We start from the raw sequence: 23551 nt of genomic DNA, 5'->3' as shown, positions 1-23551 counted from the left end.
TGGCTAGCTCTTATGTATATCACAGGAGGCCCTTGTGAATCACTACAAATTAACTGAGATCAGAAGCCAAAACTTTGGCACTCACAGAGGCACAGTGTTTTGCTATATGCCAAAAGTCATTTGTTCTGCTTCTGCCATGCCACCTGTTGGATGATAGCTTCCCCCCTGTGGCAAAGTGTGTTCTCATTGGGGTCAGCCAAAATAGAGACCCATTCTCAAGATGGGGCTTTTGAGGCACGCTGCCACTTTACAGGAATGCTTCTTCCCATATGTATTGGTTGTGCTATGGCGTTGATGTGGTTGTCCCAGAGTCAGCTCTTCTAGATATATATTGTACTGAGTCGGAGCAGCTGGTGTTTTCAACTTATTTTACATTTGTCCTGGTGTCTCCTTCGCCTGTCCTTCCTGGTTTGGTTTACTGGGCCTCTTTCCCCCACTCCCTCTTTTACTCTTAGGCTTTGAAGTCTGGAGTTGTGAGTTCTTTGTGTGTTCTGAGTCATCTATGGGGACTGCCCCATCCATGATGGTGGCAGAGCAGTTGAGGTGGTGTTTCTTGCCAGGGGTTCTCTGCCTTTTTTTTGTGAGTGTTGGGGGGAGGGGGGGGGGGTGATATTGGTGTGGATCCTCCACATCTCCAAAAGGGAGATGCTTTTCTATCTTCACAAATGTCTGGCATAATACATATCTCTTCCATATGGTCTTCACTCTCCAGTGGGGTCTCTTGGTTTGAGGAGGATCTGGATGACTACCTGCCTGTCGAAGATTCCGGGGATCAATGTCCCCACAGCTCGGTCTCAGCCAGGCCTCCTGGTTGATCAGGTATCCTTTGAAAGTGCTTGATGAGTTCTTTTGAACACTGCGAGAGCACAGCCAGTTATGCCCTGTATATGGAGGGGAAGAAAGTTAAAATGTCTTAGGGCCTTTGATGTTGATAGTTATCTCTCAGCATGCCTATTGCACCTCTACTCTTCAATGGGGCTATTTCGCACATCCTGCCATGTCTTCTGGTTTCATGTGGTTTAATTTCTGTGTGCAGATTTGGAACCAACTCTTCTGATATTTTCTAAGTGTAAATTATTATGTATCTCTACTGCCTACACTCCAGGGAATACAGATTTAACATTTTATTAGGCAGTCCCACCCTGGCTTAGCACCTTATTTTGATAATTACTTACATAATACTTTAGGAAGTCCCAATAATTTAGATGTTTTATTGATTGGATTGTAGCAGTAAAGGATCTTTATGTGCTCTACAGGTCAGCAATTTCTCCAGCCTTGAATAGGGCTGTTAGTGTGCCAATATTCCACTCTATCGGGCACTAAAGTCTTATAAAGTATCATCATTGGTGTGACATCTGCTCTTTGAAAGGTTCTTGTTATCTGGCCTGTCATTTTATTTGCAGTTGTGACAGCAACTTTGTTGTGTTCATTAAAAGTAAGGTCTTCCGACATGATTACTCCTAAATCTTTTACACTGCTTTTTCTTTCAATAGTGTGGTTTGACTGTGTCTTATATATGGTTTTGCCTTGATAATTTTGTTTTTCCATAGCGCAGTAATTGGAACTTCTCCTCATTAAACATCATGTTATTTTGGTGGCCCATTGAAAGACTTGACTAACATCAGATTGGAGGTTTGCTGCATCCTCTATGTTGTCTAATTTCATGAAACTTCTAATGTCATCTGCAAAAGATGATACAGTATTATAGTTTGTATCCTTGACTATATCTGAGAAGAATATGAGGAAAAGTACCGGAGCAAGTACGGTACCTTGGGGTACCTTGCTTTTCACAGTGGTTGATTCAGATTTTACTTTGTTGACTATTAGACTCTTGTTCTGTTTGTTAGGAAGTTCTTATCTTCCTACATCTTCCTACTACTTCCTACTTCCTACATCTTTCTACTACTTCCTACTTCCTACATCTTTCTACTACTTCCTACTTCCTACATCTTCCTAAAATCCATCTTCCTACTTTGCCAGTAATTTATTTATTGTGCACATTTTGTGTGCAGTAACACCATGATCACATTTGTCAAAGGCTTTTGCAAGATCTCTGTATATTACGTCAGCATTTTGTTTGTCTTCCATGGCATCTAAGGCCATGTCACAATGTCTAGCAATTGTGAAAGGCATGAGTGCCCTGTTCTGAACCCATGTTGCCTAGGGTTATGTAGATTGATTCCGTGTATTATGGGATCTTACTTCTTAGCACTCTTTCAAAGATTTTTATGATGTGTGATGTTAGAGCTAATGGTCTATAATTTTTTTTGCATCAGCTTTACTACTTCCTTTGTGAAGTGCTGCTGTTTTAGCTTTGTAAACTCTGTTGTTTAAGTATATTATGGTAGTTTCCTTCAACCCAGCTTGGTCTTTGGTGTCTGCTGCTGAATATTATTTGCTCCTGTAAGATCACAAGCTTATAAGCCATTCTCGAGAATACAGATTTGGCCTTAAGAATACACAATTTCTTGTGTATTCTTAGAATCAATCAATCTAAGGAAAACAAGATGTCAACAAAAATTAGAAAATTCTCTTCTGCAAAAACAGTGGTAGATAATTGGAACAAGTTAAGCTGAAGGGATGCCAAAACTGTCAGTGGTTTCAAAGTGTCATATGACAGTACTGTACTGTACTGTACTGTACTGGGAAGATGGTACAGCACAAGCATTGCTCTCATCCTGTGTTTACACTTAGGTAATTACAAAAATAGATTAGGTAGAAAGGCAGGGCTTGACAGCTAAATAGCTCGATTATGTAGACACAAATACAGTAGTAAATACACAATGACTGTGAAATGGTATGTTAAGACAAATCAACAGAATCATTAGAGGAAGAGGAGTAAGGGACAGAGGTAGAGGGAACACGTTCCTGAAAATCATACATGTATACTTATATTGCAGTAACATAGATGGAGGAAGATAAAATATATTTATTTAAAATATAAAAAAAGAGCTAAATGATATACCAATAATATAGCTTGAGATCCTATCTGGTGAAAGAACACCTCAAGAAAAGAGAATTAATAATTGATAACCCATGAGAAGTTGATGTAAGGTACAGGAGATTTGTAATCAGTATAATAAACTGATATTCATAAATACCTATGGTCTACTAGCAAACAACATAGGGACAAAGCAGGAACTGGATGACAAAAGAAAGGGCCTCATAACAATCACGAGAGAGATTGTAATAAGAGCAGATAAAGAAAAATTGTGATTGTGTGTATTGGTAACATCAACTTGAAACAGTAGACTTCCTTGATTCCGTGTGTATATGGAATCAATGCAAGAATCTTCTACAGGCCTACAAAAAAAGAATGGAAAACATTTGGACTGGCAGATTCATAAACTTCATCCTGGAGACATTCATGTATTAATACATTAAGCAGGCAATGAGAATGAGGGAGGGAAAGATATCCCTGGAACACAAACCGAAACTGTCTCTATTTTCCACTTGTTACAACTTGTAATAAAGTTGTTACATCTTGGCTTAACGTGTTTATGACGTATTAGAACGTTGTTATAACTTGCCATATTGGTTGTTATAACTGGTTAGGAGGTGTTAAAACTTGTTCGAACGTTGTACCAACGTTGTAGTTTCAGTGTGTGTTTGGCGGGATGTTCCCTCAATGCTTGATTTGTTATTCACCAGGAAAGTAGAAGAGGTATTTGACATTGGTATTTGAAAACAAAATTCGTTCAGCAGAAATTGCGAGAGGGCCAGAGAACAAAAGGTGAAAAATGGGGTCAATAGAGGAAGAGGCCCAACCTTTCAAACATACCAGCAAAACAAACAAGCAAGAAACAACTACACAGTACAATGGGGCCTCGACTTACGATGCTAATCCGTTCCCAGAGACGGATCGTAAGTCGAAGCGATTTTTCCCATAAGAAATAAAGGGAATTGAATTAATCCGTTCCCCACCCTCTAAAATATTAAGATACAAATACATTTTATACTGAATACAATGTTTTTTCTAACTACAATACAGTACCAAAGTTTCTCTTACCTTTATGGAGGGCTCTTGATGGCATATGGAAGATGATGATGAGGGGGGAGGAGGAGAGTTGTTACTGTTTGGAAGTGGAGTCCCCTTCCATTATCACATCAGGCAATGATGTTTTCTCTGGGGTACTCTCTCTCCTACGTTTTGCCTGAATACCACTAGGACCTGGTTGTGGTTCAGTGCTTATTTGTCTCACTACAAATTTGTCAAGAGACATTTGTTTTTCCCTTTGTTTTAACATTAGTCTGTAATGATGCATCACAGTGTCATTGAATAGGTTAAGGCAACGAACCTACTGCAGCTTGATTTGGGCGAGTCGTTTCAGCAAAGGTTTGCAATTCTTCCCATGCTGCACTTATTTTCTTAATTGTTAGGGAAGAGACATTCTGTACTCTTGTTTCAGCTCTATGGTCATCCTTACATGGGTTTTCATATGTTGAGCCTTACCACTGACTTTCCTGGGACTCGTGGCGTGATATATAATAATTACTTTAATGTTCAAAATGCAAAAAATCACCACAAACGCGGAATTTCTTATAGGCGCGATTGTCACTAAGTGGGCAGCTGTAGTAAACTGAGGCAGGTCAGACCGCGTGACCGGGAACCACGTGCTCGGTCGACCCGAATGTGTACCAACAAATATCGGAAGTCGATGACACCATCGAATGTCGAGTCGCATTTTTCGATCAAATTTACATCATAACTCAAAATTATCGTAAGTAGGGGCAATCGTAAGTCGAGGTGCCACTGTATTTGGAGAGGTAGTAAGAAACTTTGAAAAATGGATATGTAGACAAATTCATAAAAGAACCAGGGTTATTATATGTATATATGCTATAAGAGAGAAGGCCTGCCTGTCTGTCCAAAGATGTAAACCAGAGGCTTGTGGCTAGCCTCGGCCAACTTTGTGGGGGCAATAGTCCAAGGTACATAACAGACATAGGCTGGGGAGGGGTAGGCCTAGGTTAAGTGCTTTAACAAATATTAGCAATTATAGAGACCCCTATGTGATTTTCATTTAATTAATGTAAAATATTTTGTGTGATTCCTCTAGAGTTTTAGTGATCATAATAATATATTTTCTGAGAGACCCATACAGTTCATAATTATAATCATAATTTTATTGTTTCAGGGTTTCTTAATAATTAATTTTCTATGAGAAATGGGAGAGGGGAGAAATGGGGGGGAGGGGAAGGGGGAAGGATGAATAAGGGTATGGAGGTGAGGCAGTCAAGGGAGGAAATAAGTTGAAGAGGGGGGTGGGGAGAGGGGACAAAATAAAAAGTTCTGAGTGCAGCTAGGTGCCTCTGCTCTTTATATAAATAGAAATGTCTGTTAGAGGTTGGAGAAGGGAGGTGCGGGAGGGAAGGGAGATATGGGTGAGAGGGGGAGGGTGGGGAGAATGGGGAATATGGGGATGATGTGAGGGGAGAGGGGGATGGGGCAAGTGGATGTGGGAAGAGGGGAAAAGAAAGAGGGGTACAATGTGGGGTGGTGGAGGAGGGACACACTATCCTAGGGCACTGCAGAGTACTCCTTCTAGTTTATTAAAAGCAAATTGCAATGTAAAAGATTAAATCCAGAGGATAAGAATGGGGAACAGACTCATAGAGAATGAAAAAGAAATGTGTTAAACACTAAATAAACAGTTCTAAAGTGTAATTGTTCTAAATGAGGACAAACCATGCGACCAGGCACAATATGAATTAAAAAAAAAAAAACAAGAGTACTTAGAGGTATATCGAGGAGAAGTGGAAAAAATGTTCAAGAAGCTAGAAAGAAACAAAGTAGTTGACCCAAATTGAAGTCTTCCCCCAATTTTGTTTTTCTTTGCAAATTATTAAAATCCCTTCCCTGAACTTTTACATTTAAAAAAATATAAAGCTCAACTTACTTTGGCTGTAGCGACGTGAAGATGCGATGTGATGTCATCGATACGTGTTCGCCCATGCAGGAAGCTCCCAGAGGCAGTTACGCAGGCGAATTAAGATTTGCGAGTTGCCACAAATATATTTCCATTAATTTTTTCAATACATTTTCAATGCTTTCTACTGTAATTACTTTTTATCGTATCTGATGAACATTTGCATCCTTTACAATATGTACACAGTAGAACGTTCATAATGTTCCAAGGAACTGTGATACATGTCACTAATGTGTCCACAAAAAATGTTTATTGTCACAATATTACTTGCTCAATATTCAATTTATTTACACTATGTACACTCGCACACATTATATACACAGTCATACACTGCATTACACACTCAGTGCTTCGGAAGAGAGTGATAATCAATGAAGCAGTCCATGGTACACAGCTCTACTTTGCACTCGATGCACCAGGTACACACACATTTTCGCTTCCTGTTTCTTCGTTCTGTGTGCTTGCAAACAATGCATTCACGTACACCTCTGGCTTTAGTACCTGTAGGTGGTATGTAGCCAAGCTTGTGAAGTGTAAGGCAGTTTTGAATAGATCATTGACAAAATTCTGTCCTGGTGCGAAGTAATCGTGAATTTTTTTTCTGATATCGCTGAAACTTTTTGCACTTTAAAAACTCAATAATCGATCAACATTTGCAATGTTTTCAAAGTGTATGTACCGTAGAATTATCAGGAACGTGTCTCATGACATGTACTTGTTGAGCACTGTGCTTGGAACAGCACAAAATTTGTTCCAATAATCCTGCATTATGTGTTTCACGGGATGTTTCATAAGCAGAGCTAAGAAAACATACAATTCAGCCACAGTGGTATTCTTCCATCGTGTCATGTGTGTGTGAAACAGGTAATAAGCCACCTGCAATAAGTTGCAGTTGCAATGCATACCTGTTGGTTTTGTCAACAAGATGTTGCATGAATGGCTCACACAAAAATAAGCCATAAATTATTCACTTTCACTCATATCTTCACCTATATATGGGAAAGTGGGGGCAACACCAACAGTATCGTCAAATTGTGGTTTGTGTGGTTTGCACACAAACCCTCGCAAATTCACCTGTGCTGCTTGTACTGGCATCACCACCACTGGCATAGTAACACCACCATGAAAGCTGCTAACACTCTGTTCACCTATGCTACTTGTATCAGAAGCAGCATCACTGAACCCAGAAAACAATTCACCTATAGTATCACTTTCTTCAAAAATTGGAGATAACACAAGTAATAGTAATAGTAATAATTTATTTAGGAAAAGTACTTACATAGTTGCAGAGTTACAGTACAAACATTCTGTTTGATTAGAGATACAGGTAGTATATACAATACCTAAAGCCACTAGTACGCATAGCGTTTCTGCAAGTGGTAATAATGGTTAGGGCGATGGCCTGGGAGGTCGCAGCATGCCTGGTGCTCACTCTGTACTGGATACACTCGCTGTATCGTCCTCATCCTTGCTGTATCACTTGTTTCCAACAATTGTGTTAGGTCTCTATCGTGCCTTGCTTCATCAATATCACTACCCTTATCTTCTTCAAACCTTAAGGTCTGAATTTCATCATCAGAGAGTGATCTTTCAACACCGCGTCCGACAGGGAATTGTGAATCGGAGGCGCATGTGCCAGCCATGGTTGCTCACTCAGAACTGAGCCAATCTGCGGCCCTGGGGCATGCTGGGATTTTTTTTCAAGATGGCTGCCGCTCACTGGAGGTCTCAGGCATCCATCTCGTACCCAACCTACCGTACACTTGTTTTGAATCTTATGATATCCTAATATTGCTCCTGAGTCAGGTGGTGCACCACTATACCCCGTGTTATGTCAGTTGGCGCAGTGCAGTGGTTAACTGGGGGTTCTGAGAATGCTCATCTGAGCTGAGCATTCCACTTCGATTGGTTTTTCAGGCATTTTTATGTACAGGAATCTTAGCAGATACTGTATACAGAGAAAGGCAAGCATTGTTCTAATCTACAGAAATGGTGGTAGAGAACACTCTTAATTGTAGCTCTGTATTGTTGACAGTTGTGGTAGACAAAACAGTAGAAAAATAATTAATGGGAAGAGTGCAGCTTTCATTCTATAACTACACTTAAGTAATTATACACACACACACACACAAACTATACAGAATATAGAAACTACAGCAGTGAGAAGAGAGACTGAAAGAAACTTGAAGAAGGGAATAGCAGACAAATGTAAAACAGAACCTGGCCTTTTAAAGGAATCCAGGAATAGAAAATTGCTAATTGCAGGATTTTTAGCCACCTACAATGTCAACTTTTGAAGGTAAATTTGAGTATATTGGGGCCTGACAGCTGAGTGGACAGCGCTTCGGATTCGTAGTTATGAGGTTCCGGGTTCAATCCCCGGTGGAGACAGAAACAAATGACCAGAGTTTCTTTCACCCTGATGTCCCTGTTACCTAGCAGTAATTAGGTACCTAGGGATTAGACAGCTGCTACGGGCTGCTTCCTGGGGTTGTGTAACAAAAGGAGGCTTGGTCGAGGACTGGGCCGCGGGAACACTAAGCCCCGAAATCTTCTCAAAATAACCTCAAGATATTGAACTCTTTAGAGAAGAAATAGAAAACTGTTCAGGGCGCTTGACTGAAATAAACCAATCGAACCGTACAAAGTCTCACTTAGGGGAATCTGCATTTAAGATTATTACTCCACTACAGATTGTCTTCCAAACACTGTTACAAATTGGAAACCTAGCTGACATATGGATAAAGTCCCGGTAGTATAGTAGGGTTTGTTTTCAACTCGCAATTGAGAATTCTGGGTTAAATCCCAGGCGGGACCAAAATGGTTGGGCGCATTTCCTATCACCTAATGGACCTGTTAACCTAACAGTAAGTAGGTACCCATGAGTTAGTCAGCTTCTTATGAGGCTGCATCCTGGGGAGGGTCAGTAATTCGACCTTGGGGAGGGGACGTAGATATAAGCCTAACGTGTATACTGTATATACCCTGGCTGCCTGTTTCCTGACACAATGAATTATAGTTCCAGTCTGTAAGAATGGAAATGGAGGAAGACCAGCTAAACTATAGACCCGTATCACGTGATGTTTCTTCCCTGAGAAACATGATTATATGAGATATTTTTAACAGATTGACAACTGCAAGCAGTAATCAGAGGAAATGTATTTGACTTAAATTAATTAATAAATGTCTCTAGCAGAGTACCTTAAGGCTCAGTTCTTGCACTGGTAATGTTTATCTGTATACATGATCTATCAGAGGAAATACACTGTTACATGAATATGTTTGTAAATGATACTAAATTGCTAGGGATAATTAGGGACCTCAATGACTGTATTGCCCTCCAAAATGACCTAGATGAAATAAGTGATTGTAGCTACACATAACAGATGGAATTCAACATAATTAAATGTCATGCGATGGAATGCAGAATAGGGGGAAACACGCTATATTTAACCTACAAATTTTGTGAAACTATGTTAATATTAAAATCCGCTGACAAGGAAAGTTCTAGGAGTGGTTCTAGGTCGTAAGCTGTCACCAGAAGACCAATTGTAGCACATTGTGAGAGGAGCTTATGCTGCTCCAGCAAATTTCAGAACTGGGTTTAAATATGTGGATGAAGAAATATTGAAGAATCTGTTCATGCAAATTTTGAGACCAAAGTTGGAATATTCATCAGTTGTTTGGTGCTTGCATCTCAAGAAACACATTAATAAACTGAAAAGGGTGCAAAGACATACTACTAAATGGCTTTTGGAACTGAAAAAAAAAAGATCTACGAGAAGATGCTAGAGGTGTTAATTATGCCAAAGTTAGAAGGCAGAAGGGAAAGAGTCAATACGATCACTACTTACAAAATAGCAACTGGAATCAACAAAATTTACACAGAGGAAGTCTTGGAACCTGCAACTTCAAGAACAAGAGGTCATAGATTCAACTTAAAGAAATAAATGTGCCCCAAAAATATTAGAAAGTTCTCTTTTGGAAACAGCGTGGTAGACAGGTGGAACAAGTTAATTGAGAAGATGGTGGATGTCAAAACTGTTAGTAGTTTCAAAGTGTACTGAACAGATGGGACACCACGGGCGTACCTCCCATCCTGTAACTACACTTAAGTAATTACACTTAGGTAATTAGCACACACACCCATATTCAAATCTCTTGGTTTCTCCAACAGAATGTTTATGAATTGCATGTGATATTGTAATGCTCCCTAATCTTTGTGCATACAAGTGCCTCATTTTGTATGTTCATATTTTCAATATAAATATTTGTATATGTTCTTGTTGCCTTTGTCACAATGCATTTCATTGCTTAGCAAGAAAAATCTAGAAGGGCTAAAGTATAAAATTCATATTTAGCATAAGTATTCTCTATTACAGTAATTACAGTGAGAAATTAATAATTGTGAACATATCTATGTCTTGAGGACATTAAGATCTATAAAATTGATTATCAAATGCATTGCAGGATTGCAGAGACAGACCCACACACAGGACAAAGGTATTGTTCACAAATATACAATTGTTGAAATATTAAAATTAGAAATTTAGGAATATTAAATATATATAATTTGTAAGCAGACCTTCTAACAGTTAGATAAAATGTATTCAGAGTATTGTTTTTAATGTAGGAGGTCATTTCTTAGTACATAACCCTGTGGAATTTGCAATATAGCTAGTAAAATATTACTTTCACATTACAATTCAGAACATATTTCCAGATTAGTAACTGCACCCATGTTTTTGCTTATATATCTGCTCTTGTGCTGTGTCTCAGTACTCACACATTCTACCACTAGTGCTGTGTCTCAGTACTCACACATTCTACCACTAGTGCTGTGTGTCTCAGTACTCACACATTCTACCACCAGTGCTCAGTGTCTCAGTGCTCACACATTCTACCACTAGTGCTCAGTGTCTCAGTGCTCACACATTCTACCACTAGTGCTGTGTGTCTCAGTACTCACACATTCTACCACTAGTGCTGTGTGTCTCAGTACTCACACATTCTACCACTAGTGCTCAGTGTCTCAGTACTCACACATTCTACCACTAGTGCTCAGTGTCTCAGTACTCACACATTCTACCACTAGTGCTCAGTGTCTCAGTGCTCACACATTCTACCACTAGTGCTCAGTGTCTCAGTACTCACACATTCTACCACTAGTGCTGTGTGTCTTAGTACTCACACATTCTACCACTAGTGCTCAGTGTCTCAGTACTCACACATTCTACCACTAGTGCTTTGTGTCTTAGTACTCACACATTCTACCACTAGTGCTCAGTGTCTCAGTACTCACACATTCTACCACTAGTGCTCAGTGTCTCAGTGCTCACACATTCTACCACTAGTGCTCAGTGTCTTAGTACTCACACATTCTACCACTAGTGCTGTGTGTCTTAGTACTCACACATTCTACCACTAGTGCTCAGTGTCTCAGTGCTCACACATTCTACCACTTACCATTTACTTTATCAGGTTTCTGTATATTTCATTTATTCAAGGATCATTAGTCTCTAGTTTAGGGTTTAAATCCTTGGAGGTTTTAATCTTTTCTTTTGGGATAACCTACATACAGTTGAATAGAGGAATGATTCACTAGACAACTGTAGGATACTTCATGGATTCTATTAGTTTGTTTTCCCTTTTGAAAAAATTATGTTAGGGCCTGAACTTAGGATTTTTCCATATATACGTGAACAGTAATGTAGTGTTGATACGTAACTCTATTCACTGATTATAGTTAGAAATCAAATGTGCTTGCCTCTCAATAATTCCAAGCCTTTTATATTTTGTATTTGTATATCTGGCATGCTTATTACATCTCTTGATTTTCAAGTTCTGTGTCATATTATTTCTTGGAGTTGTGGATGGAGTTGCTTTGATTTCTTTCAAAGCATTTCACTTGTTAACCACCCATAGAGGGTACAAGAATTGTCTTGCATCTCACCTGCTCATTTGAGTATCCAGCTTCCACTGGTGTCTTTTTGTCCTCCTTCCTCCTCTAAGCTTGTATAAGCTGCTCTTGTCCAACTTGTCAATTCCCCTCAATATATTTTATATAGTGATCATATCCCTTCTCTTAGGCTGTGAAGATGAGTTCCCACAACCTGACATTTTAGTTGAACTTTCTCAACTCTAGCACTAGTCTAGTTGTAAACTTCTTTATTTTCTCAAAAGTTCTTTTGGTTCTTCACTATAAGTGTCGATTCCATATGGGTGTTCCGTTCTTCATTAATGGTTTTACATAGGTGATGTATAATGGCTATAAAAAACCAGCGTTTTCAAATTTTTAAATGCTGTTCATATTTTTAACTTCGCATTTGTTGCTGATGTTATCATGTTTAAATGAGATTCTGGTGTTAGTGTTGGGAGTATTTGAACTTACAGTATTAATTTTTCTTATTGTTGTAGTTGCTTTTTCCTCATGGTGTAGTAGTTTCCTACAGTTTTCCTATTTCACTTTCCTCATCTTCATTCCCTTACACTTGTGTGCATTGATTTCCAGCAGCCATTTATCTGTATATTCCTATTGCTTTTCAAGGTCCTCCTGCTGCAGTACTGTATTTTACAGCCCTCAGTTCTTATTCACCTCATTACTTTTGCATTGTCTACATAAATTGATTATGACCCATTCATTCCTGTCCATCAGGAACTCTCATTCCCAGTTCAGTATCTTTCTTGTTATTCCTCGGCTTATCTCCACATTGTGCATTTGTTGTTTGTGAGGAATTACATTATATCAAAAGTTTTTAGGTAGTCTATTCCTATTTCTTGTGTTTTATTTTGGTGACTGTCATTTAATTCAAATACTGTATATTTGTCATGCATGATTTGCCCTCTCTAAATCCCTGTCATCCCTCAGTTACAAAATTTTCACTCTCCAAGTGTCCCATTATTCTGTGTTACTTTTTTCCAGAGTTATGCAAGGGCCTTTGCAAGTATTAGATCCACTGGTCTTCAATTTTGTGCTTTGTGTCTGTCTTATTTCTTGAATATTGGAACTATGTTTGCCTCTTTTTCCAGATTTCCATGAGATCTCCAGGCTCAGGCTGTAATGTTATGTTGAAAGGTCTAGCAGTGCATAACACAAAATCCCTGCACCCTTTATCAGTAACCTCAGTGATAACAGATCTAGACCATTAACCTGCTTTTGTTAAATCTAGCTTCACAACGTTTTTGTTATGTCTTTACAGTGACTTTCTATTCTATCTAGTGTTGCTTCTGGCTATCTGTTGCCTCTCCTTTTTTTTGGGCACCAATCTGGTCCAGGTTTGTAGATCTCTTGGAATATCTTGTTGAGTTCTTCGCATACATCATTCTTTGTGGTTGTTCCTCCCTGTCTCCCATAATTTAATGACATGGTCTCTTACTGTTGTTTTCCACTGTATATGTCTTAACAATAACTTTGGTCGGTCCTTTGGTTTTGTTGCAATGTCTTTTTCAAATGGATGCTCAACTGCCCTCCTGATATAGGTGTAATAATTCCTGGCTCTCATTAGTACCACCCTATTTGCTTCAGTCCCCAGTTCTTTATACTAGCACAGTATTTTTCTATGTCTTTTTGCCTTCTTTTCTTCCATATACTGTCTGTTGGACCATAGGTTTCATGTTCTTTTCTCATCTACTTTACTCTTGTGAGATATAAGCTGTTCAGTAGCATCTGCACATTTCTGGGTTACAAATTCCATCATCTAATTTGCTGACCGTTTCAAGTTGTATATTGCGTTGAGCATCGTGTGAGTAACCCTCCTGTAGTCCTCTCTGTATTCTCTTGCTCTTCAACCTGATCTTTGGTCCCTCGCTCTGTGCTCAAATGTAATTGAACTCTATAATGCAGTGGTCACTACCTCCTAGTGGCACATCATATTGTCAACATCTTCCTTATTTTAGATAAACACCAGATCTAAAAGTACTGTACCTGGTGTGTTCATTCTTTTTTCTTTTATCAGTGGCTTGATATGTTACCACAGGAAATTGATGTCCATTGTGTTCACTAATCTTGCTTTCCATGTTTTGTCTCTGAAAAGGTTCTTGATTACCATTTGTTTGCTTTTGCTTCTATTGCCACTGTTACTGCCTTTAAGATTGATCTTCAGGCATGTACCATTGCAATAGTTGTATTCCTCCCTTAGACTTCTATATTTAGTGGAGGATTGTAAATAACTCTTACCACTTTCTGTGTAATTCATACTGTTGTCATGCCTAGTATGTAGTTCTGCTAGTTGTTGCCTCCACAAGTTTTATTTCTTCAAAGCTCCAGTTTTATATCAGTGTGCAGTTAGATCAACATTTACAAAAATCACCTCAAACGTCCCTCCCAGGAAGCAGAGGTAGGCTATCATTTTGGGCTAGTCCTATTCTGTAGTGTGAAATTTACAAAAATGTTATTCCTAATCACATGCTTTTATTAGTGTCTTCTTGCCAGGCTGACTGGGTCCACTAAATAGCTCTACCTCCTGCTCTGGATTCACATCTTCTTTCCCCCTTTCTCCATTGTCTTGCACACAATAACTGTACTTCCTGCTCTGTATTCACATCTTCTTTCCCTCTTTCTCCATTGTTTTGCACTTGTAAAGTTCCAAGTGCTTTTTCCTCTCTGATTAACTTGGCATCTTCTCTTTCTTTCTTCCTTGTGTCTTGGTCATTGTACATCTCCTGTATATTCATACTGTTGTGTCATTCAAGTTGAATCTTGCCTATCATACAAAGGTTTTATATTTATTAGATTGCCCCACTCACCCACACTTGTAACTGATTATTTACAACTCCTCCCAGTGTCCTTCCCTGTTCTTGCTGTGTGTTGCCCCACTGGTTCTGTCAGGTCGTTAATAATAACGGATGGCTCTATTTCCATTTTTGTGTTCTACCAGCATCTGTCACTGTTACCCTTATTATCTGTCTTGCTGCGTCTAACGGGGCAGTTCTAACCCCCTTTGTTCCTGCAGAATTTCTTGCTGGTCCTCGTCCCTGTTGTTCTGTCACTTCCTCCACTTCTTTCTGTATTATCCCTACTGTTGCTTTTGTTTTCAGGTCCCCCCCCCCCCCCTAGGATCATTTCTTGTTCTGATGTGGCTTCATAACAAATCCTGCTTAATTGTTTGTTATATACATCATAATCCATTATGCACATGACACTGAATCAAATAACTGTACTTTTGATTACATTTATCAGACAATTCATTAATACAAAGTCTTATTCAAAGTCATTATGTTATATTTCTCTAAATTTCTGCTTAATTGTTTGTTATATACATCATAATCCATTATGCACATGACACTGAATCAAATAACTGTACTTTTGATTACATTTATCAGACAATTCATTAATACAAAGTCTTATTCAAAGTCATTATGTTATATTTCTCTAAACTCACTTTGTTTTGTTTTTTATAGCTCTCTGCCTTTTGTAGCTATTTACACATTTATGCAGTTATTGTATTATTCTAAATACAGTTTTCTGTTTATTGAATCGTTTGGTAAATTTGTTTTATAGATTTTATTTTTGTATGAATTGAAACTGGACATTTTATAATATGCAGTAGGCTAAGTAATGATTTTTTTCAACAGATGACAATACACACAAAGTCTTACCCAATTTTTAATCAATGCTTATATAATACTCATATAATAAACAGTGTTTGAGGTGTACATAATATGTAGGAAATTCATGTCTTAGTATCACTCACTGGCCATGGTCAGTGAGTGATATGATGTAAATGATGGTAAATGTCTTGCCTTTTTGGTACCTATAAGAGCAACAGTCTACCTGTTTTCATTCTACCGTCCTCATTAAAATGTTCTGCCCACACATTCTAATGTTGTTAGTATTTTCATCTGTTCACAAATGTAACATGAAGTGCATGTATTTTGCAATGACTTTTAACTGAATTTTCAGCTTTCTTTTTAAAATGTTCTTTTATAAATTGTTATATCTTGGCTCTGGCTTTAAGTATTATTATTATTACCAATTAAACTCATTATGAATTTGACTGTTGATAAACACCAACACCTGTGTTGCTAGTTAGGTTGGAATACCTTATAAGAATCATATTTCTTCAATACGCGAGACTGGGTAGAGTTTTTGTCTTCGTCTCCGGTTTGTCTCATGCCTGAGCCCTGAAAGTCTATTTTCAAAAAGGCATTTCAAGCAATAATTAAGGAGTTCATACTATCTTATTTCCAATACACTTTGGGCAAATTTTACTGAGCAAAATGATACGGTCAACCTTATAATTTGGTATGATGGTGATATGATGGTAATCAACCAGTAAAATGTGAATATAGAGTTTCACCTTCTCTAATCTTTCCCCATGCCCAGAACTCTGTCTTTGGCTCAAAATTTTCTATGAGATATTGTGGAACATGATCCTATAACATTAGGATATATATATATATATATATATATATATATATATATATATATATATATATATATATATATATATATATATATATATATATATATATATATATATATATATATATATATATATATATATATATATATATATATATATATATATATATATATATATATATATATATATATATATATATATATATATATATATATATATATATATATATATATATATATATATATATATATATATATATATATATATATATTATATATATATATATATATATATATATATATATATATATATATATATATATATATATATATATATATATATATATATATATATATATATATATATATATATATATATATATATATATATATATATATATATATATATATATATATATATATATATATATATATAATATATATATATATATATATATATATATATATATATATATATATATATATATATATATATATATATATATATATATATATATATATATATATATATATATATATATATATATATATATATATATATATATATATATATATATATATATATATATATATAATATATATATATATATATATATATATATATATATATATATATATATATATATATATATATATATATATATATATATATATATATATATATATATATATATATAATTATTAAATATGACCGAAAAAGTAAGATTAATAATTCTAACACGAATTTTCTCAATCTTTCGTACATTACGCTTCACTGTTGGAGGTAAATCAAAAATCAATTCTCCAAAATTCATTTTTATTTCTAGTCTGACGCGACACGGGCGCGTTTCGTAAAACTTATTACATTTTCAAAGACTTTAGTTCACAAATACACAACTGAATAGAACTTACGTATCTCCGATTTTATATCTACATTTGAGTGAGGTGGAAGGGGTGATGTGGCATTAACACAAGACAGAACAAAGTGTGGTATTAATAGGGTATTAATTTCATCAACACAAGACAGAACAAGAGTATTAATAGGGTATTAATTTCATCAACACAAGACAGAACACGAAACAATGGATATTGAATAGAAGTGTTTGTAGAAAGCCTATTGGTCCATATTTCTATATTGGTAGCCTATTGGTAGTTTTGCGAGGCACTACACATCAAGAAGTCAACACCAGCAATCAACAGCCAATTATTGCACAACTATATTCTACCCACCTCAAGACTCCGCTCCAATATAGAAGCATCAAGAAATATGGACCAATAGGCTTTCTACAAACACTTCTATTCAATATCCATTGTTTCGTGTTCTGTCTTGTGTTGATGAAATTAATACCCTATTAATACTCTTGTTCTGTCTTGTGTTGATGAAATTAATACCCTATTAATACCACACTTTGTTCTGTCTTGTGTTAATGCCACATCACCCCTTCCACCTCACTCAAATGTAGATATAAAATCGGAGATACGTAAGTTCTATTCAGTTGTGTATTTGTGAACTAAAGTCTTTGAAAATGTAATAAGTTTTACGAAACGCGCCCGTGTCGCGTCAGACTAGAAATAAAAATGAATTTTGGAGAATTGATTTTTGATTTACCTCCAACAGTGAAGCGTAATGTACGAAAGATTGAGAAAATTCATGTTAGAATTATTAATCTTACTTTTTCGGTCATATTTAATAATATATGTCTACAGGAAAGACTGCTACCAAAATATATATATATATATATATATATATATATATATATATATATATATATATATATATATATATATATATATATATGTATGTATGTATGTATGTATGTATGTATGTATGTATGTGTATGTGTGTGTGTTTGTGTATATATAATAACAATTTTGGCAACTACAAAATACAAAACAGAACTGAATACTTTTGAAAGGAAAACTAACCATATAATTTTTCCAAAACATTCCCATTGACAAACAACTCAAACTCTTTCAGATAAGGTTTTTTGTATTAATTTTGTTTATAAACTCTAAATAACCGGATACTTTGTGTCATCATATCAATCTGAGCATCGGTCGTATATTTGTTGCGTAAGTTTGTCTGTGATCAGTTCTTATTTCTGGAGACCATGTCTGTAACATAGGCAAGGAGTTCATATTATAATTTGTCACTCACTTATTTTCGCTGTCTAATCCTTCAACATCTGTAACATTGTTGTCTTCAGGAAATGGCCAAGATGAAAGGCCAAAGTTTGCTCCAGCAATGCATTAAAGTCTATTGTTGAATCTTGTTCCAGTAAAGTGCAGCACATACTTTATACAGCTGACATTTTATTGAAAGTTTTCATGAGTTTCTTCACAGTCCCCTTCTGTACATGGAGTAATCTGGCAAACTCATTTCTATAGTGGAGTTTGAGGCTCAAAATTACAGGGTATTCCTTGATCTGTGGATTATATCAAGGAAGGTTTTTTGGGTGGCAAACATGTTTCACTTGGATAGCTCACCTTCATGTGGATGTGATGCACTGTTATGAAAAATAAGAAAAATAAGAGCACAGTGCTGTTCTTTAGCAACCCAACAGGAAGCGACTTGGCTCATTTAAATGCCCTTGGCTTTACAATTTTTCCACTTAAAGGCATTTTAATTTATGAGTGACAGTGGCAATGACATTGCATAGTGACTTCATTATGTTTGCTGGAAACCCAGCAGATATATCACTTTTACTCCTATGAGTATATGCAACTAGCACTAGTAAAAACTTATTTTAACCGTGTTGTAAATTTATATGAGATAAAGATTTGTCCTGCACAATCTCATCAAATTCGGAGTGATATTACATTAGCCGATTTCTTGTCGTGTGTTCTCCCCATAGCCATCTATCACTTTCCTTATAAGCTTTACTTCCTGCTGAAAAGTCATCACAACATATTTGCTCCTCAGTGTGCTACTAGTTGAATCACCAGACTTCTGACAATGTGAGTTCATAAAGCAGGATGTTCTTTCTATATAATTATATTATATTACAGTAGCCAATTTACAAGTTTTGCGAGAGTTTCCTATTTTTCTTTAACACCTAGACAGCGGTTATCGTCATATGTTGATTCACGGGGTAATGCAGTTATCGTCATATGACAAGTTAAACAGTTACAGTACTGTATTGTCTGGGTTTTACTTGTGTGATGCAAATAACTATATAATAGCTCTCTGTGGATGTACAACAATGAAGTTTACCTTGATCCTTGAACAAAATCCTGCTATCATTTCACGGTCACGTTACTAGGTGAATGCAGTTATCGTCAAGAATGTTACTAGGGGAATGTGGTCATTGTCTTTGTATAAAATTCCATCATAATTGCATACTATGTGTACCAATGATGTTCATATGGTGTCCACAACTCCGTAATTACCTAAGTGTAATTACACTAAGTGGTCATTTAATCCGTGTGGTTGTAATAAGGTATACCGGGTAAACCAATCATCAACTGAACCATTGTCATCCCTTACGTGTACTAGGAACCTGCCATCATCTGTGGGTGCCACAGTGGTGGCTTACACCTTTGTTTCAATCTGTACTCTCACCAATTAGGCCATATGTCATCACCCAGAAACCAATACCATTGAAGTCATCATAGTCATAGTCATAGTCTTTTCAATACTCTTCTTGGTTGGGAGTTATTCAACACACTGTAAATAAAGGGGAAACAAGTGATAATCAGTGAAACATCCGAGGATAACACAGGAAGTGACAGCAAAGTCGGACACCCTTTGTTCACAGACTCCAGACACAACTAGCACCCAACCTTTCAGAGTGCCTCCACCCAGTGAAACTATAAATATTAACTTAGGTGTTTTTCTTACATTTTGCTTAAAAATTAATAATTCTATAATGAAAAATTATTATTTTTTATTTTTATTATTTTTTTGTGCATAGCAGGAATGACCGTTTTGTTATAGCAGCTGTCCAAGGGGTTAAATTCGTGTACAATAGCACCTCTAAAATCTGGATCTTATAGTTCCTCTAAATTTCAACCTGATTTGCAATTTTTCAAGATTTCTGATTAATTGCTAATGGTTCTTAAAATTGTTAGGATTTTCTTATAACTACATTGAGTGTGGCCTCACCAGACATTCCAATCATCTTATGTCCGAACAGAGCCAAAGAACTTCCCCCCCCCCCCCCCAAAAAAAAAAAAACAAGGAAACAAACACTTGTCATTCAACTAGCGCGCCGGCTCCCTAGCGCCCCTCCTTCCCCGTCAGGGAGGAGGGGTTAGCTTGAGGCGTTTCCGGGGCTTAGCATCCCCACGGCCCGGTCGTCGACCAGGACTCCTCGTTGCTGGACTGGTCAATCAGGCTGTTTGATGGGGCTGCTTGCAGCCTGACGTATGAATCACAGCCTGGTTGATCAGGTATCCTTTAGAGGTGCTTACCAAGTTCTCTCTCTTAAACACTGTGATGGGTCGGCCAGTTGTGTCCCTTATGTGTAGTGGAAGCATGTTGAATAGTCTCGGGCCTCTGATATTGATAGTTCTTTCTTGAACACTGTGAGGAGTCAGCCAGTTATGCCCTTTATGTGTAGAGTTCTCTCAGAGTACTTGTTGGCCCTCTGCTTTTCAATGGGGGTATTCTGCACATCCTGCCATGCCTTCTGGTCTCATGTGGTGCTATTTTTGTGTGCAGGTTTGGGACCAGCCCTCTACTATTTTCCACATGTAAATTGTTATTTATCTCTCCCGCCTGCGCTCAAGAGAATACTGATTTAGGCTCTTTAGTCGGGCCCAGTAGTGAGGGGGAGCCAGCTGCACCACCCCCAGTTCGTTGACCGATGTGTCGGTATTCAAATGACTTCTCTGGCCTTGAATTATTGTTTGGCGTTGGTGTTTGTGGCTTTGCAAGCTATGTGTGTGGTGGTGGCCAGGTGTTCTTTAAAGTACACTGGGCTGCATGTGCTTAGGGCTATCTTCCCTAGGTGCCCAGTAAGTACTTCACTTGCGTGTTAAGGTTATCTTCCCTGGAACGTTCGGGTCTTCCTCCTGTTTGAGCTCCTCATCGCTTGGTGTTCTCACCCCTTGGGGTTTGTCGGGGGGGTCTTGAGCTTCCCGTCTTACTCCGTGTAGGGAGGATGTTTTTGCTGGGTGAGGCACACTGTGCCCAGAGCAGTTTGCATCAGCAGTGGCTGACGCTTCTCTGTGGGGACCAGTTGGTTTGTGTGTTGCTTCGGGGCCCTTTTTGTTTTTCTTTGCTTTCTTGGTGCATATTCGCTTCCTTGGCGGTGGAGGTCTGCCTAGCTTCCCATTAGGTTAGCCTAGGTTGTCATGGTGGTCCTCCTCTGTTGCCCCCTGGTTTCACAGTGACTGATGGTTGTCAGTTTGCCTGCAACAGACAGGGGTTACTGGCTTAGCTGTCCCCAGTGCCTGGGCTTTCCCTGGAAGGGTTGCCCCCTTCCGATTTGTGGATAGAGGTTAAGCCCAATTTATATACTCGCTCTTCTCGGAGTGGTCATGCCAGGGCTCAGGTTTCTGTAGGTCGAGATGGCTTTTGATGCCAGATTCTGAGCCAGTGTGTCCTCCGGGGACTTCTTCATCTGGTTGGTGTGGTGGTTGCTCTGTACGGAGGTCGGCTTCTAGGAGGTCGTGTCGGCCCTTTCGCTGGGCAATGGTGGGTGGTGGGGGGGGGGGGGGGGAGGCTGGCTCTCTTTTTCCCACGCTTAGTCCCACGATTTGTGGGATTTTCACATGGTTTCTTTCGACCTTTGGAGGCATTGGGAGGCTCTTCCTCTGGTCGAGGGTTCAGGGCTGATGGGGCAGACTTTTTTCCTGTCTCTCTTGTCAGGTCATCTTGGAGTGGGTCCAGCTGCTGCCCCGTTGTCTGCTGTTTTTGAGGGGGACCCGGGTCACTCGGCAGTTGCTTGAACAGTTGTGTAGGAGCCTGAACTTTGTCTTGCTGGTATTTGTGCTGGGCAGGATTTGGCATCTGAGGCTGTTCTAGTATCTCTAGGGCAACCCCTTTCACTGCTTTCGTGATTGCTGGAGTGGGCCTTTGGGGTCCTTATGTCGGTTGCAGCATCTCCAGCTTCCTCTTCAAGTTTTTTGGGTTTCAGTGTCATGGTGCCTTCCCCTTCCATCGCTCGATGTGTTCACAGACATCTCGTTTTTGGGCTGGGGTGGTTTTGTGACCAGCGCTTACGAGGCCGGCCAGGGTCGTTGGGCTCTATCCTTCTTTTAGGCTCACAGCACAGTGCAAGAGTTTGCTGCTGTGTTGCAGGCACTGCCATGGATTCGGTTGCTTCGGGGCTCGGTGACTGCTCCATTCGGACTTCTCTCCTGTAGCTCATTGTCTCAACCGTGGGGGTTGTGGGGTCTCTGTGGTCCATGGCTCTTTGTGGCTGGTCGCTTCGGGTAGTTCTTCTGCTGAGTTCTCGGGGTTTAGCTCTGTGCCGTTCACATCCGGGGTTGTCCAACATCCTGGCGGATGGTCTGTCTCGCTTCATTCCTCTTTCCATGGAGTGAACGGTCGACACCGCCTCTTTCCTTTGGCTGTGTCGGACGTTCTGGTACCTAAAGGTGGACCTCTTTGCGTCAGCTTGGTTCCAGTGCCTGCCTATATACGTGGCATCATTCCCCAACTGCAAGGTGTTCGCAGTGAATTCTTTCCGGCAGGACTGGTTGAGGTGGGGGCTCCTGTACCTTTGTTTCCTGGTTCAGTTGTTGCTACGGTTTCTGGTATGCCTCGAATCCTTTCAGGGGAGAATGGTTCTCCTGGCCCCCATGGTGGCTGGCCCAGCCTGGGTTTTAGACGCTGATTGCATGGTGTCCGAACCCGGAAGTTTTTCCGTGGCTCCACCTTTTTCTGTAGGTCAGGCCAGTGAGGTACCTTGCTGATTCGACTTACTCTTTCGTTCTTTCGTCTGTTTTTTTTAAGATGGTGTATCGCCATTTGTATGGTGATCAGGTGGCTTCATTGATGGTGTTCCACCTGCGGTCTTCCTCTCAGCAACAGTAAGAAGTTTCCTGGTGGTCTTTCCACCATTTCTTTTCCTTTTGAAGGATTTTATCGGTGTCTGTTCTAGTTTTTTCCTTTCTTGATTCTTTCATGGCAGGCATCTTATGCTGAATACTGTTGCTTCTGATCATGTGGTGCTGGCGGAGGCACTCCAGGTTGTGTTCTGGGTGGATGTCACTTCTGTTCTGCTCCACAAGCTCTCTCGTGCATTTTTTCACCTCCGGCTAGCTCATGCGCCACCCGAGCCTTCTTGGTCTTTGGACCGAGTGTTCT

At 38.6% G+C, this 23551-nt stretch overlaps 1 protein-coding gene across 18 annotated transcripts in view; it reads left to right on the top strand.

Annotated features, from left to right (window-relative positions):
- The window catches only part of LOC123773598 (heterogeneous nuclear ribonucleoprotein Q), a 236569-nt gene that overhangs the window by 183737 nt on the left and 29281 nt on the right, over window positions 1-23551 (top strand). For 14 of the 18 annotated variants that reach the window (XM_069312317.1, XM_069312323.1, XM_069312316.1 and 11 more), the window contains one exon: window positions 10401-10433. The exons of the other annotated variants lie outside the window; for them this stretch is intronic. In XM_069312317.1, the coding sequence (XP_069168418.1) occupies window positions 10401-10433 (33 nt within the window). The remainder of the gene's footprint in view (window positions 1-10400; window positions 10434-23551) is intronic. 18 annotated transcript variants of the gene reach the window in all.

The sequence above is a fragment of the Procambarus clarkii genome, chromosome 72 (genome assembly GCF_040958095.1).
Source record: "Procambarus clarkii isolate CNS0578487 chromosome 72, FALCON_Pclarkii_2.0, whole genome shotgun sequence".
In the NCBI taxonomy this organism is placed as follows: Eukaryota; Metazoa; Arthropoda; class Malacostraca; order Decapoda; family Cambaridae; genus Procambarus; species Procambarus clarkii.
Note: the sequence above shows the minus strand (reverse complement) of the source record. Positions and strands in the feature narration are given on the sequence as shown.